This window comes from Cricetulus griseus, chromosome 7, assembly GCF_003668045.3.
Source record: "Cricetulus griseus strain 17A/GY chromosome 7, alternate assembly CriGri-PICRH-1.0, whole genome shotgun sequence".
Taxonomy (NCBI): domain Eukaryota; kingdom Metazoa; phylum Chordata; class Mammalia; order Rodentia; family Cricetidae; genus Cricetulus; species Cricetulus griseus.
This window is the reverse complement of record NC_048600.1, coordinates 15,591,268-15,608,436: the sequence shown is the minus strand read 5'-3', so window position 1 is coordinate 15,608,436 and position 17,169 is coordinate 15,591,268. Positions and strand designations below refer to the sequence as shown.

Below are 17,169 nucleotides of genomic sequence, written 5' to 3'. Positions count from 1 at the left end.
GGAATGTCTTGCTTCCTTGATGACTCCAACACCTATAATTCCTCAGAACTCAGCCTGTATAGAAGACATACCCATGCTTTCTGCTGTTGACACCAAGAGGATGAGCAAAAATGACACCAAAGACTATGTCATAGGCTCATACAAAAGATCTGTCCATGGTAGTGTAGCCTGGGTGGCAAGAGGCTGTAAGGACAGCTACTAAGAAACCCTAAAAAAATGCAAACACCCATTGGCTAGCACCTGAGGGATATAAAGGCTTTACAGGTAAGCTGAGAAATGACTGCTTTCTCAAGTCTTTGGAAGATGATGTGGCAATATGACACATGCCAGAATTCAGACAGTGTCTTGAAAGAGCCACTAGAGATTGGAAAGCGGCAGACTAGTTATACAATCCTGTCAGTTGTTTTCAAACTGCTTCTCAATGAGCCTCCCAAATTGTTATAGAACAGGAGGGCAGTGGTGGTGCATGGCTTTAGTCCCAGCACTCCGGAGGTAGAGGCCAGCATGGTCTACAGAGTGAGTTCCCGGACAGCTAAGGCTACACAAAGAAACCTTGCCTCGAAAAACCATAACCAACCAACCAACCAACCAAACAAACAAACAAAAGGACAACAACAAAAAACTGAACTTTAGGTGCCTGGTACAGAAGACGATCATCAATGAGAGCCTTAGATTTAACAACTTACCTCCTGCATAGTGGCTCAGTGTCTGTCCCACTCTTGTCTGAGTTCTTGTAACTAAATTAGAGTTCCAGACAATCAGAAGGGAATTTGTTTTCTGTAGTGCTGGGGTCAAACCCAGCAACTGGTTGGCTCAGAAAGCCCTCTCTCACTAAGCTCTATCCCTAGCCCTAGTTTTAAACCTCTTAATTTTGGGTCATGAAATTCAGTTAACAGGTCCATAATCCAAAGGACACTGTTCATAAGTGCTAATAGAAGTAATTGTCCTAGGTACTGGCACCATTAGTGTTGAGCTGGCCTGCCACTTTGAGACATCACTCTCTAGTCAGTCTCCTTTCAGTTTTCCCCAACAAAGAGCTCTTTCAGAGCACCTTTTACATCTGCAGACATCTAAGCCACAGCATGCATATGGAATTAAGGAAATCATAAAGGCACTCATAATATTACAGCTGTGGCCTTTTTTTTTTTTAAAGGTTTATTTATTATGTATACAACATTTTGCCTCCATGTATCCCTGCATGCCAGAAGAGGGCACCAAATCTCATTACAGATGGTTATGAGCTACCATGTAGTTGCTAGGAATTGAGCTCAGGACCTCTGGAAGAGCAGTCAGTACTCTTAACTTTTGAGGCATCTCTCCAGCCCCCAGCCATGGCCTTTTTAGAAAGGAATTTTTTTCTTTTTTCTTTTGGTTTTTGGAGACAGGGTTTCTCTGTGTAGCTTTGGAGCCTATCCTGGCACTCACTCTGGAGACCAGGCTGGCCTCGAACTCAGAGATCCGCCTGCCTCTGCCTCTTGAGTGCTGGGATTAAAGGTGTGTGCCACCAACGCCTGGCTTAAAAATAATAAATTATCTTAAAAATAGAAATGGCTTTTCACTGGCTGTGGTGGTATATACATTTAATCCCAGCACTCAGGAGGTAGAGGCAAGCAGGTCTCTGAGTTTGAGGACAGCATGGTCTACATAGTGGGTTCCGGAACAGCCATGGCTGTTACCCAGAGAGACCTTGTCTCAAAAAAAAAAAAAAAAAAAAATAATAATAATAATAATAATAACAAAAGGCCTTTCCTTCTTTTACAGTGCTTTCAAAACCCACTCAGATATAATAAATCATTCCTGAGTGAGCTTTGAAGACAGTACAAAAACTAGAAAGTGGCCTATTTTCTTAAATGTAATGACAGACTTTAAATGTAATTAAAATAGGATATCTTTGCTGGGCAGTGGTGGCACATGCCTTTAGTCCCAGCATCCGAGAGGCAGAGGCAGAAGCAGACAGATCTCTGTAAGTTCGAGGCCAGCCTGGTCTTCAAAGAGAGTTCAAGGACAGTCTCCAAAACCTACAGAGAAACCCTGTCTCAAAAAAAAAAAAAAAAAAAGTAGGATATCTCTGCCAATACTAGTCAGTCTATGTAGCCTTCAAAGTGACTCTAGGTTCTAGGTTTACAAAACAATCAGTCCACACTTCTCAATTTGGCATGTGCCTGAAGTATAAAAAGAAAATTTATAGCTATCTTTCCCCAAACTGCCAAGTCACAATGAATGTGATAATTATTGCTCTTCCCAAGTCATGAAAACTCCTCTAAGATTAAGCATTTTATTTATGGCAAAGCCATATTGTGACCTAACTCCAAAAATATATAGTTAATAATGACAAGAAAATCTATGTAAGTTCAATTTTGGCATCACTGCCTAAATAGCTTGCTCTCAAATTTTTAACATGCTGCCCTCTAAATCATCACCTCCATGACAGACCTCTGTTGTCAGGACAAGGGCTACCACACTGACAGGTGCCTGATTTCTTTATAGCTCTTGTACCAGCCCTCTTATGTCTCTGCCTTTGTCTTTTTAACACAGGGTCTTACTCTGTAACCCAGGCTGACACTGGCCCAGGATTTACTACACAGCCTAGGAAGGTCTCAAACTCATGGTGATCCTCTTGCCTCAGTTTCTCAGGTGCTGGGATTACAGCTGTGAACTATACTAGCTTTTCATGAGCTTTGGTGTCCTCATGTTACCTCATGGGTTGTTACTAGTTAAAAATGACAAGTCTGGGCTGGGTGTGGTGGTGCACACCTTTATTCCCAGCACTTGGGAGGTAGATCAGGCAGATCTCTGTGATTTGGAAACCAGCCTGGTTTACACAGAGAGACCCTGTCTCAAAAAAACAAAATCAGAACAAAAAAGACAAGTCTACAAGTCCCTTTGATGGCTTACGGGTTGCTGAAGGCATTTGCTAGCAAGCCTAAGTTTAATCTCCAAGACCCATGTGGTGGAAGAAGAGAAGTAACTTCTACCAGTCATTCTAGTTGCTACAAACGAGCACACTTGACCACACATATATGCAACAAATAAAATATAAACAAACAACAACAAAACTCCCCAAAAGCCATTGTGTTCAAGGTCCTCAGTCCCTAGGCTCACCTACAATCCTGCACGTAGTTTTCCTGTTTTGTTTTTGTTTTTTTTCTGGTATTAAACAGGAATGGGAAGTTTAAGAGAAACTGGCTGGGAAGTGGTGGCACAGGCCTTTAATCCCGGCAACTGGGAGGTAGAGGCAGATGGTCTCTGAGTTCAAGGTCAGCCTGGTCTACAGAGTTAATTAGTTCCAGGACAGCTAGGCTATTACACAGAACCCCCCCAAAAAAGAGAAAACACTAACAGGTTTTACAAAAGCTACAAGTTTACTAACATAATATATTCTAAAGATTAGAAAAGTTTCAAACAAGTCATTTTGGGTCTCAGATGAGAAATATTCAGTATTAAAAAGAAACAAGGTTAACAGGGACCATGAATGGATGTATTCAGAGTGAAATCCCCCAGCTCATTTTGGGGGATCTGTGTTGATGCCATACTTTTCCTTGAGAAGCTTCAGCTGCTCCTCCTTCTTCTTGGTGTCCATCTTCTGGAATGCCTGCAAGTGTGACAAGCACCACAGTTAATGGGTACTGACTGCAGCTAATGGAGTTCATCAGTAGCACTAGCCCAGAGACAACCCACCACACACTTCCCAGAGCCAGTGCTGCTCTGAGTGTGCTGTACTCACCCGGTTAGCATTATAATACAAAACCACCAGGTATCGGTTACACACGTTGAATCCTGATAGATGGTCACATGCATTCTTAGCATCAAAGATGTCTTCATAGACCACATAGGCTGTTCCTCTGGTCTCAGGTGTATTTCCTCTGCAGGACAGTTAGAAGACACATTTATCCAAGAATCGACAATTTTCAGTCTTTCTGAACCTGTAACTTGGTTGTTTGTTTTGGTACTAAGTGCTGGCATTAAAGGCGTCTGCCACCATCTCCTAGGTGGGCACAGTATTTTTAAAAATACAAACTATATATTCAAGCTCTCTATGCCAAGTATTCTACCTCTGAGCTCTACAGTTTGGAGACAATATACAGAAATAGGTTTTATTTAAGTAATTTGAAACGAACCTGAAAAATACCAGAGGGAACAAACATTATGAATAGATATGCTAAATGAGCCTGTATTTTTTTTTTTTTTTTTTTTTTTTTTGGCTTTTCAAGACAGTTTCTCTTGTGTTGCCCTGGCTGTACTGGAAGTCACTCTGTAGACCAGGCTGGCCTCCAACTCAGAGATCCACCTGTCAGCATCATTTGCTGTACATAGCTGTGGGACACAGTGAGACCAGATCTCAAAACAAAACAAATCTATAACCCTTACCCCCACTCTCACACCAGACTCCCATCTAGGCCTTGTTGGTAAAAAGGAATGAAAAACCTTATCATGCAATTTAGCCTTTCTAGCTTCAGCTACTTTACATCACACAGTGATCTCAGTATCATTTGTCCTATATTATATGTATTTCTTTAAAAAATGCCGGGCGTTGGTGGCGCACGCCTTTAATCCCAGCACTCAGGAGGCATAGGCAGGCGGATCTCTGTGAGTTTGAAGCCAGCCTGGTCTCCAGAAAGAGTGCCAGGATAGGCTCCAAAGCTGCATATAGAGAAACCCAGTCTCGAAAAACCAAAAATAAATAAATAAATAAATAAATAAATAAATAAATGAATAAAGATTTATGTGTATATGTAGGTGTCTGTGTGCAGATGTTTACATGCAGGTGCACTTGGGAGGCCAGAAGTGGATGTCAGATCCCTGTGGAGCCGGAGTTACAGGCAGTTGGGAGCTACGTAATGTGGGTGTTGGGAACAGAACTTGGACCCTCTGGAAAAGCAGGAAACACTCTTAGCCACAGTCATTTTCCCCAGCCCCTTATATGTGATTTTAATAGAAAAGCTAACAATATTAAAAGGCTTTAAAGAATACAAAGTACCAAATGTCTACTACACATCAGGTAGAGCCATCGGTTGTCTTGGTGTGTGAAGCTCAGCTAGGTTTTAAAGTCCCATTCTAGAAAATCAGCATTTGGGAAGCAGAAGCAGACAAGTCTCTGAGTTCAAGGCCAGCCAGGCCCATACAGAGAAACCCTGTCTTGAAATACTCATACAGAAAAGAAAATCAGTACTGGCTAAACTGGTCAGCACAGTATTTGGTACCAAGTAAGCAAGAGAGGGAACAGAAAAACAGCTCTTTCTCACTCGGCAGTTAAGATCCAGGCTGGCCACACTGAATTCTCCCTAAGACGGGCAGGAGAACTAACAGTGAAAAGGTAAGCATCACCCTTTCCTTCAAGGAGCTAGGGCTCAAAGACATTACATAAAAGTATGAATCACAGACCACGTGAGTGGAGCCATCTAAGGAAAGGAGAGCCAAGACAGAGATTAGTGAGGGGAGCTACTTTAACTGGGATGCTTGGGGAAACTCTCTCTGAAAAGTCCTCCCTGAGGCTGAGAACAAGATGAGAAGGAACAGTATGACAGGGGCTGTGACAAACAGCTTAGAAGCAGAGGCCCCAAGCTACTGTGGTCCTTCCTGTTTGTGCTTGGGTTACACTCAACCACCAAGCTATATCCCCAACCACTTTTAATTTACCACACTGAACTGCCCAGACTGGCCTCAAACTTGCAATCTTTCTGCCTCAGACTCCAAAGTGGCTCCCATTACAGGTGTCTTCCACCACGACTGGTTCTTTTGTGGCATCTTCAGCAACATTCTTTAATTTAACTTTGATTTAATGATCTCTGAACTAAGTATTATCAGTAAGCTTTATAATGCCATCACACAGTAATCCTGGCCATAATACTACTTTATTCATTTATTTTCTTATGGTATTGCCGAATGAACTCAAGGTGTTGCATGCTCTACTACTCAGCTGTATCCCCAGCCCTATTCATTTGATACTTCAGAAAACTTATAAAAATGTAAGTGGGGTTGGGGTTATAGCTCAGAGGTATAGTGCCCACCTCGAATGTATAGGGCTTTGGGCTCAAACCCACAGGCCTACTTCAAAGGTGCTTCCTAAAAAGAAATATTGTGCCCTTAAATGGCACAGGTTCAGGTACTGTAGAGATAGTTTATGGTTCAGTTCAGGGTTAGAAGATTTTATCACTAAATATTACACGGCACTAGAAAGGTACTTTTACTCAATAGCTTGGTAATCTCACTGTGAAACAGACGCATCACTACATCACACAGCCCAGCCCTTGGTGCCAGCGACAACTCGGAGATTATAGATTAGGCAAGCATTTTCTGAAAGAGACATTTCAAGTCCCAGTAAGACTTACACTCTGATTTGACGAATAGGTCCATATTTCCCAAATATATCATACATTTCTTCTGCTGTGATTTTGTATGGCAAATTCCTTATATACAAAATCCGATTTACTTCAGGTGGGAGTCGAATCTAAGATGAGGAATATGTATCATTATGTTGTAGGAGAGCAATGCTACCACTGAAAAGAACTCCATGATGCAAAATAAGAATAACAACTATAATCCAATACTACTCAAAGTGGCATGCTCTTGGGAAAACAACAGAGCACCACACAGGGGAGGCTATAGGTAGGAAGTAAAACTGAGGTTTTTAACAAGTATTTCCCACTTCATTCACAGATCCTTAAGTCTCCCAGGAAAGAAAAGAAAGACGGTAAAATCCCACTCAAGCTTTCTGTCTTAAGAACTTGTGTCAATAACTTCTCTCTCTTGTTCTTATGGGATTTCCCTTCCCACTAGCTTCTAGTCCTCCCAATCTCCACACAAAACAAAACACTGGAGTCCTCTTCACTTACTCATCAGATAGTTACTAAATGCCTTTTTAATGTGCACAGTGGGCTAGATATTAGAGAGACACCTTGAAGAAAGGACAAGGTGTCTGGCTCCCCTGCACTTTCTAGCTCTCTCTACTTAACCCCCCCTCTCTCTATATATAGTCATAGCTGTTCTGGAACTTGCTTTGTAGACCAGGATGGCATCGAACTCACCGAGATCCTCCTGCCTCTGCCTCGCAAGTGTTGGGATTAAAGGCGTGCGCCACCACCCGGTAATAAGAATGACATTAATTCACAGTTGTGTCCCTAACACTTAACACTGGCGTGTGGCACACAGTAGATGTTAAATAAATACATCTGATGAATTGTTTTCCATTTGTAAAACAAGATACATGGCAGGTGCTTAAACATATTAACAGATAACTCCCAAAGTTCTACATACGAGAAAAACCCCAGGCTCCAGCGGGCAGTGAATCACATAGTTACTGAGTGAGTCTGTGCTATCGACTTTTTAGACTCAGAAGATCCTAACGCCTGGTCCTAGGTTGAGGACAAGAAGCAGAAACTGCAGACCTTACACTGTCGATGATACCAGGGGGCTCTCAAGGGAGGTGGGGGCGAAAAGTCGCTCAAGGAACACACCCCTGAGCACAAAGCCAGGATACAATCTCTTCTGACCGAATAGGAAACGGGCTACCCCGCCTATGGGCGAAGGACAAGGATCCTCCCATCTACGCTGAGACAGCCAAGCAACGAGATCGTTCCCCTCCCGCGCAGAAAGCGGGTACTCACATTCGCCCTCTTGGCCGCTTGCATCGCCATCTTGGCGGGCTGTGGGAGGTTACCGCAGGATTCCTCCGAGTATCTCTAAAGGTCGGTCGCCTGCGAGGGCGACACAGCGTCAGATACAGAGTATCAACAGCCAGGTAGAGCCGCAAGCTGTCACAGCACCGCCGGAAAGGCAGCGTCTCAAACTAAGACGTGTTGACGTCCTCGAAAAGATACTCAAGAACAAACTACCGGGAGAGCGTCCTCAGACCGGAAAGCGAGAAGGCGAGCTCCAAGACGCTTCCGGATACCGGCAGGAAAGGGCGGAGCGAAGACTACAGGGAGGGAGGTGTTCCTGCTGGAGGGGGGAGGGGCTTGAGGACTGAGGGGCGGGGTCCACGTGAGGACCTAGATCCACAGGGTAGCGGCTTAGCGCTGCGGAGGTGGGAGTAGCTTTCTGCACGTTTAGCGCATCCTACAGGGTTCGGAATCTGAGCTGTAACCACAACACTGGTCGGGGGCTCTGGGTCTCGGGTCCCCCATCACCTGATGATGGTCCTGACTCCCACCTCATCCTTGTCCACGTACTGGGTCGCCGACAGAGAGCACACCTCCTTTCACATACGCTCTTTTTGTTTTATTTCGTTAGACCAGCTTTACAGGGGCGGACCTGGGAGTAGAACCGACCCCAAGTTTGCTCTGGAGTCTTCCTTCACTGGGGCAGCTCCAAGACGATTTTGCCCACGTTCTTGTTAGCCTCCATGTACTCGTGGGCCGCTTGAATATCAGTCGCCTGGTAGACTCTGTCCAGAACTGGCAGCAGACGTTGGGGGCTGTCCTTGGAGAAGTAGGGCAGAATCTGCTCCGTGAAAGTTTTCACCAGAGTTTGTTTGTACTAAGGAAAAGAACATCAACCTGAAGAGAGGCCTTACCCGGCCATTCCCCATCCTACTTGGCCTTAATGATGTCTGAATATCTGAAACAGCACACCCCTTCACTTCCTGTACGAAACAGCATGCTTTCAAATGTGTATCCTCAATCTACCAGGTGAGATTGAAGGCTGCAGTAAAATACTAGTGTAACTGACAGATTTATATAGTGTCAATACAAAAGGAATACTTAAGCTTTATCTTCCCCTTGGTGCAAAACTGATGGAATAACCTTCCCAAAGCTGGTGCTTGCTAGAATGCTACAGAAGACCTTAGGAACATAAATTTGTTGAAGGTACAAGCTTATTTACCTAATAGGCTTTCATTTTTCCCTTTTTTTTTTTTTTTAAAGACAGGGTTTCTCAGTGTAGCTTTGGAGTCTGTACTGGAATTCGCTCTGTAGACCAGGCTGGCCTTGAAGTCACAGAGATCCGCCTGCCTCTGCCTCCTGAGTGCTGGGATTAAAGCCGTGTGCCACCAACGCCAGCCCCTAATAGGCTTTCTTAGCACACTGAGAAGAGGTCTACCCTGAACACAAAAACCTATTTGAAGACTTATTACTATAGCCGATGCTGGTGTTTTGAATCTGATAGAAAGCTGTATGTATGTATGTATGTATGTGTATGTATACGTATATGTATATATGTAATATATATTTTTATATATGTAATATATATACATATATATATATATATATATATATATATATATATATAATCAGAATATGCCAGAGACTTTTGTTGACTAATCTTGAACACATCTGTCCACAAGATGGCAGTTTCTTTATAGGCTCCTGAGAGCTATGACTGGGTACGTACAAAAGCAGAGTTCTGGGTGACAGTCATACTTTGTTTTTCACTCATTACTCACCTTATTATCCCTAGATCGCAGCAAACTAGTGATCAGACTCCCTCGTTTAAAGAGTAGTTTTGAAAACAGGGGCCCACTAACGTCAGCTCCTCCTATTAAACCATAGAGAACCCAGCGACCGTCAAGAGCAAGGCAGTTGACATTCTTCTCCCAATAGGATCCACCTATGCAGTCTAGAATAAGATCAACTCCAACACCTTCCAAAGGGGAAAGATTGATAATAATGTTAGACACAAAAAATGGGTACAAATAAGATTTCATGGTGTATTTGTGGTTATGTGAGTGAAATATAATGTAGGTGTGGTGGTGCATGCTGTAATCCCAGCACTTGGCGGCTGAGACAGGAGAATCTCATGTTCGAGGCTGGAGGCTAACCTGGGGTACATAGTGAGACCTTGACTCAAAATAACAAAGCAGTACAAGTGCAGATGGCAAGTACAGTTGCAACTAAAAATATTGGCTGTAGAAATATTGTTGTAAATGGAATTACACAATAGCACTCTATAACAGCATGTATAATATAGTGCCTCTTTTATGAGTCCCCGGTCCCCACCTGGACATAGCAGGAGGAAGACAACTACTCCAGGACCTGTTATCTCACCTCACCCCCCTAACAATACTGTCCCACTGGCATCCAGGCATGAGTAGGAGTAGGAAAGAGGAAGCCTATTCCAGGCTGCAGAGCAGAGGATCGTCCACATCTAAGGGGGTCTGCACTGGATTATCAAAGTCACAGCTTGTTAACTTCGTTCTCGCCTCTCCTTTTCTACCCACAAGGAAAATAGAAAATAATGAATAAAAAAAAGCCAGATTTGAGCTAAGATGTAGCTCAATTGGTAGTCTACCCAACATGCATAAAGCCCTTGTTTGGTCCCCAGAATCATATAAACCAAGCAAGGTGGTATATATCTGCAATCCCAGCACTCAGAAGATAGAGAAGGGAGAATCAGAAGTTCAAGGTCACTTTCAGCTGCATTGAGTTTGAGCCCAGCCTGAATACAAGAAACCCTGTCTTCAAAAAAATCCAGACTTGTTATTGAACACACACACACACACATACACACCTGCTTATCCCAGCCCTACTCTGACCATCTCTAGATTAGTCTGTGCTGCAGGCTTCCTGTTAACTCACTATAGAGTGGTTATGTGGGAAGAATGGACCCTGGATAATCTCATGTCAACTCTGTGTGACTATGTAGTTTCTAGGCATGTATGAACCATGTTACTTGCAAAAGTGCACATTGTGGGTTAGAGGTGGAGTTCTTGCCCTGTGTGGACATAGACAACATTGAAATGATCTATCTTGGGCTAGAGAGATGGCTGAGTGGTTAAAAACACTAGTTAGCCTTCCAGAGGTCCCAAGTTCAATCCCCAGCAACCACATAATGGCTCACAACCATCTGTAATGAGATCTGGTGCCCCCTTCTGGCCTGAAGAAATACATGCAGATAGAACACTGTATACATAATAAATAAATCTTTTTTTTTTTTTTTTTTTTTTTTTTTTTTTTTTTTTTTTTGGTTTTTTGAGACAGGGTTTCTCTGTGTAGCTTTGGAGCCTATCCTGGCACTCGCTCTGGAGACCAGGCTGGCCTTGAACTCACAGAGATCCGCCTGCCTCTGCCTCCCAAGTGCTGGGATTAAAGGCATGTGCCACCAACACCTGGCCTTTTTTTTTTTTTTTTAAAGGAAGAAAGAATCTATCTTAGACCCCAGTGCTGGCTGCTAGTCTCTATCAAACATCATAATACACCAGTTTGGCCAGGACAGCTATAGCCTTTACAGCAAAGTCTAGGCTGACCCAGAATACTGGCAACCATGGAGACCAATATTTCATTTAATCTTTCTTTCTTTTTTCCCCCCACATCTGCTGAGTTGTAGAAGGAGTGACTCACCATTAGTGAACCTCAGTGTTGATTCAGAAAAATCTTCTCTGTAATTGAATCCAGCAGCAGCCCCAAGCTTTTCTGCCATTTGAAGCTTATGCTGGGAGCCAGCTGTAACCAGCGGAATAGCACCAGCCTTCCGAGCCAGCTGGATGGCAGCTGTGCCCACACCACTTGATCCTGCATGGATCAGCACATAGTCTCCAACCTGAACATTGCCTGTGATGAAAAGTATAGAAACTGTTGTCCCTCTGTCCAACTACAGGAATAGCCTGTACTACCTGACTCTTGGACCCAATGCCAAATATCCTGGTTTCTAAAGGACACATTGACAGTTCTCTCTCTGTCTTTCTGACTCTGTCCCCCTCTCTTTTCCTTCTTTTTCTTTTTTTCCCCTTACTGCTTCTGAGCAAGTGGGAAATGGGCTTTAGTTACAAAACTATTGGTAGCCATATCCATTATCTCTATTTGAAATATGAAATAACACCCCAATGCATATACCTACATACATACTTTTTAAAGCAAGAATAACCCCAACTTCCCACTGTCATCACTTGAAGCCAGTCCTTTTTCAGTGAATCTGGCTTTTTTTTAGCTGATCTCACTGGTCCAAGCATCACACATAGACACGAGACTCCTCCACCCCAAAAGGAGCTTTCTTTATCATCATCTTTTTTTTTTCTCAGAACTGGAAGCAACTTTTTGACTTTGCACTGAATCCAAACAGTCTGGCATTCATGGCCTTCAATCTAACCAGCCTCATCTTTTACAAATGACAACAACCATCCCTCATCTCTGAGTGGAGCAGATATCCTCACCTTGACACTTTCTTGGCCTGCCTTGATGCATCTTTTGCTACCACAACTCAAGTAATTTTGTTCCTAAAAGCTGTCTGTGGCCACCCATGCTCACATCAAGTCTGCCTCTTCTATTGTACTGGACTCCAAACAGAAGTCCACATGATTTGAGGTGCAGATTACTCCTGGGTCTTTTGTTAAGATATCCATAGTCCTTCTGTCTGCTAACCATGGTTCTCACTACCCCACCCCCCAATATCAAGCCATTTTAACATGGTTTGAGGGTCTGACATTGTTAGCGGTCACCCAACAAGGTATGGTGTTGGGTGCTGGGTGTCCCAGAGGACTGCTGGGGTTTGGAGAGGGTATCCTGGAGGACTGCTAGGGTTTGAGGAGTGAACCATGCTGTGTGAAGTGAGCATCAGGCATCCTCACCTACAAGGTGTAAGAGCTGAAATGCAGTAATCCAGGCCTCTGGGATGGCTGCAGCTTGAGACAGGGTCAATCCTTCTGGGATAGGCATAAGGAGATCTTCAGGGACACTGACATACTGAGCTTGGCCTCCACCAGGCAGCAAAGCCATGGCCAAATCCCCTATCTTCCAGTGTCCCTGGCAGCCAGGGCCCAGCTCAGCCACATGTCCTGATGCTTCAAGTCCCAAAATGCTACTGGCCCCTGGAGGTGGGGCATACTGGCCCAGTCTCTGCAGAAAGAGAGGCACATTAAGTAGGGACGTGATCAGAAACCTGTGTGTCACCATCCTTGGCCCCTCTACAATAGCTCTTCTTTTTTTCAGAGAAAAAAAATCAGGACCAAGTTTGGTTTGGTTTTTTGTTTTGTCTTGTTATTTATTTATGTATTGGTTTTTCGAGACAGGGTTTCTCTGTGTAGCCCTGGCTGTCCTGGAATTTACTATGTAGATCAAGGTGGCCTCAAACTCACAGAGATCCACCTGCCTCTGCCTCCCAAGTGCTGGGATTAAAGGTTTGTAAGTAAGGATAAAGGAGAGGGAGATGGCTTGGTTTATGTAAATAAAAGGCTACAGGTCACAAAGGCTTTAGACCATAAGACAACTGGAGTTTTGCATAAGAAGCATTTCAAACTACAATTGCCTGGCCCTGACATGTTAATTTTAAAAAGTTCACTAGTTGATTCTGATGCTCATTTCTTTCTGTTAGTGTACGTGCATATATGCATATGTGTGTGTGGCATGCATAAGGAATCCAGAGGTCAATATTGAGTGTCTTCCTCAATTGCTCTCCACCTTATATTTTGACATAGGGTCTCTCACTGAACCCAGAGTTACTTGTTCAACTAGACTGGCTGGCCAGCAAGCCCCAGAGATTCTCCTATCTCTGGGGGAATCTCTTGTCTCTGGGATGACAGACACATACCTGTTTTGATTTTTTTTGTTATTTGTTTGTTTTAAGATTTATGTATTTGGGGGGGCGGGTAGGGGAGGATGGGTGGGAAAAGGGAAATGGGATTGTCATGTAAAACAATCCTGTTCCTAATTCAAATTTTAAAAGGTTGGAAAAAAAGATTTATGTATTTTTATTTTATGTGAATTTGTGTTTTACCTGCATGTATGTCTGTGTGAGGATGCCAGATTCCCTGGAACTGGAGTTACAGACATTGTGAGCTGCCATGTGAGTGCTGGGAATCAAACCCCAGTCCTCTGGAAGAGCAGCCAGTGCTCTTAACCTTTGAGCCATCTCTCCAGTCCACACACCTGATTTTTAATTATTGTGCTGGTGGTCCAAACTCAGGTCTTCATGTTTGTTCCACAAGCAGTTCACCAGCAGAGTCATTGTCTCAACCTCTGATGTACATTTCTAATTGATTCCACCAGCTCAGCTGTGACAAGTGCTGTGCTGGAGGATGTAAGTGCTGGAGACAAACCCAGAGCTATGCAGGCTAGGCAGGCAAGCTGCCAACTGTACTATGCCCTCCCTTCCTTCCTGGCATACATCTGCTTCATTTCGTTTGTTTGTTTGTGTGGTACTGAGGACCTTGAGCATGTTGGGCAAATATTCTACCACAGAGTCATGCCCCTGGCCTTACTTCATTCCATTTTTATAGTTGTTGGTTTAACGACCCCCCACCCCCAAACACAAGAGGTCTTTCTTTGTAGCCCAGGATGCCTCAAACTTGAGGCAATCCTCCCACCTCAGCCTCTACAGTGATGGGATCATTCTTAAATTGTAGGCTGCCTTGGTGTTGCACATTTACAAATAATGTCAAAATTCAGAGACTGAGTTGGGAAGGTCTTGAGTTTGAGACCATCTTGGGCTATGAAGGGTTAAAACAATTTTTTATATTATTTTATTTTTAATTTCTTATTTTATTATTAATTTTAATGTCATTAAAATTTATTTATTTATTTATTTATTTATTTATTTTTGGTTTTTCGAGACAGGGTTTCTCTGTGACTTTGGAGGCCGTCCTGGAACTAGCTCTTGTGGACCAGGCTGGTCTGGAACTCATAGAGATCCAATTGCCTCTGCCTCCCAAGTGCTGGAATTAAAGGCGTGCACCACAACCGCCCGGCTCATTATTAAAAATATTAAAACAAGTTTTTTTTGAGACAGCATTTCTCTGTGTAGTTTTGGAGCCTGTCCTGGAACTCACTCTGTAGACCAGGCTGGCCTTGAACTCACAGAGATCCGCCTGCCTTTGCCTCCTGAGTGCTGTGATTAAAGGCGTGTGCCAACACCGCCTGGCTATTAAAACAATTTTTAAAGTGAAAGATTAAAACAATAAATAAATAAATAAATAAAGATGCCTGTCAGCACTCCATCTTGTGGTTGGACTGTGTTTTTTTTCTGAGCTAGTCAGTTTCTTTGGGTTACTTATAGGGAGTTATTTAGTTATAACTTATTAATCAGTCCACATCAATGTACAGTTTGCTTCCTTAGCTGTTCCTATGCTACCTGGAAGTCAGCCTATTTTCAAAAGAGTCTGTTAAAAAAAAGTGTGGGGGATGACAGGCTAACCAGGTTTTGAATGGGTTAAATTCAAGGCCTGAGAGAGAAAATCTTAACCTAAGTTGAACTAACAATCAGTTTGTTCCAATTTGGGTTTCGTGGGCACAGCAGTTTAGATAAGCCATTTATGAAATCCGGGGTGGGAATCTGAAAGGACCATGTCTGACCTTGTTCTAGGTCTTTCTTAGTGACTTTATCTGTAAAATATAGACTTGTCTGAGGAATTTTTTAGGGGCAGGTGTACCCACACCTCTCCTTGTCAACAAATGGTACTTCCGTGACCATTTCCAGGATGCCAGGAGGGATAATGAGGGAACACATAGCAGATTCTTGCTTTGCAAACACCCTTGTTTTTGTTTTCTTGCGGAGGCTCACCCAGGTTCTGAAGCATGGTAGGCAAAGGCTCTATCAATGAGTTACACCCTCAGCACAGCCCCTCACTTAGAGAAACAAAGTGGCTACTTGGCTTTGGGTCTCAGAACCCCCAGCACAGCTGTTCTAATGGGTGCTTCAGGCAACACCCCAATCCCTGCTTTCTCTGTCTGGTCAGTTCACTGAGGACAGAGGATGAGCCCTGGAGTCCACCCTGTACTGACTGTTGGAACCCCTGGGTACCTGGAGTAAGTCGGCCCTGTTCAAGGCGCTGGCTGCCACCTTCAGGAGGACTTCACCCTCTCCTGGGCTCGGCTTGGCCACCTCCTTCAGGTAGAGGTTTTCTGGTCCACCTGGCTGGTCAAAATGCACTGCCAGCATGCTGTCTGAGAACACTGAGCAGGCAGGCAGGCAGAAAACCCAGGCTCGGAAGGGTTCGAATAGGACCCTCCTGTGCAGCACCCACTGCAAGATCCTGGATCCTGTCTCCTAGGACCTTGCAATCCCTACACCAGCTCTTGGTCCTGGAAGACAAGGTTTTAATCACCGTCCAGGCCTAGAAATACTAAAGAGCTGCAACAGATTACACTGTTTCTGGGTTGAAATCCCAGGTCCTGTAGACAGGCCCGTTCAGGCAATGGAGATAACTTAACTGAGCTGGTTCAGCAGGTACTGCTCGTCTTGGCTCCTTGGGTGCTGGTGGCCGCACCCCAGAGCCAAGGGACCGCCCTCAGTTGCTACTGGAAGGACTGCCTGAACTCTGAGCAGTCCAAGGGGTGGGACTGAAGGGAGGCAACCCAACCTCTTGTCCTTTTCACCCTTTAAAATGCAAAGCTACAGAGTGGCAGTTTGGGTATTCTTTTCCTCAGCTTAGGGGACATGGAAGCTGTTCCAGCTCTCATTATAGGAGACCGAACTTCCTCTTTACAGAATGACTTAGGCTCAGCTGCAATCTAAGACCCAGATATGTCCATTTTCCAATCAAGTCAGGCTCTCCTTGGACTGTTTATGCTACAGTTCTGGTACTAGAAAGTTAGACCAAGCAACTACCTTGCCGATTGTGACACAGAATATAGTAGACAAAAATAAAGAGCTCCACTACTTCCCCAGCCCCTGAAGTCTAAGGTTACCTCTCTGAGTGTCAGGGCCTCTGTATCCCGTCACAATGACTCACTCTCAAACCCATTCCCAACTAGTTTGTTTGCATCTAGACATTTTGTTTAGAAGGGTCATATGTGAGATTAAGGGTTTCTTACAATATTTAGAGACCTGCTACATGCCCCTCTTGGTCCTTGTAAAGTACACTGTAGAGGGACCTGAAAAACAGTGTATTCACATAAATAATCATTATCCTTAGGAATAATGGCAATTAAGTCTGGCCAAAGCAGAGTTAAGTTTGTGTTTCCCAGACTTTCTCTTGGCCAAAGATCCAAGCCATTTCCTTCCTAGAAGCAATGCACGAAGTGTGTAATGAAGGGTGCACTGGAGGGTGCACTGAAGGGTCCACTGAAGGGTGCATGGAAGGGTTCATTGGAGGTTGTACTGAAGAGTGTATCAAAGGGCTCACTGACCAGCCTAGCCTTGGACTACTGTCAGGGAAAGGAAGATGCTTCCTTTCCAGGAGTGGCTGTGGCAGAACCCTAAATTATCAAAATAGGTTCTCTCTTATTGTCCTGATCATCATGTAGCAGGTGGCCAACAGAAGAACACTTTCTCATAAAGATAATTCAAGTAGCCATTCTGCCTTAC

General features: G+C 43.9%; 2 protein-coding genes across 3 annotated transcripts; both read right to left on the bottom strand.

Moving 5' to 3' along the window:
• Positions 1-3,341: 3,341 nt before the first annotated feature.
• Positions 3,342-7,852, bottom strand: Sf3b6 (splicing factor 3b subunit 6). Its single transcript, XM_027424584.2, has 4 exons — positions 7,605-7,852; positions 6,330-6,448; positions 3,725-3,863; positions 3,342-3,592 (listed from the first exon to the last, which is right to left on the bottom strand). The coding sequence occupies exons 1-4, from the start codon at positions 7,632-7,634 to the stop codon at positions 3,503-3,505; spliced, it is 378 nt and encodes a 125-aa protein (XP_027280385.1). The 5' UTR covers positions 7,635-7,852; the 3' UTR covers positions 3,342-3,502.
• A 162-nt stretch (positions 7,853-8,014) lies between these two features.
• On the bottom strand, positions 8,015-15,801 carry Tp53i3 (tumor protein p53 inducible protein 3). 2 transcript variants are annotated; one of them, XM_027424582.2, is made up of 5 exons: positions 15,664-15,801; positions 12,497-12,764; positions 11,274-11,483; positions 9,380-9,576; positions 8,015-8,475 (listed from the first exon to the last, which is right to left on the bottom strand). In XM_027424582.2, exons 1-5 carry the CDS (start codon positions 15,799-15,801, stop codon positions 8,293-8,295), a joined length of 996 nt encoding a protein of 331 aa, XP_027280383.1. In that variant the 3' UTR covers positions 8,015-8,292. The 2 variants fall into 2 exon arrangements, with proteins under 2 accessions (XP_027280383.1, XP_027280384.1); XM_027424583.2 differs by lacking the exon at positions 9,380-9,576.
• Between the last annotated feature and the right edge of the window lie 1,368 nt (positions 15,802-17,169).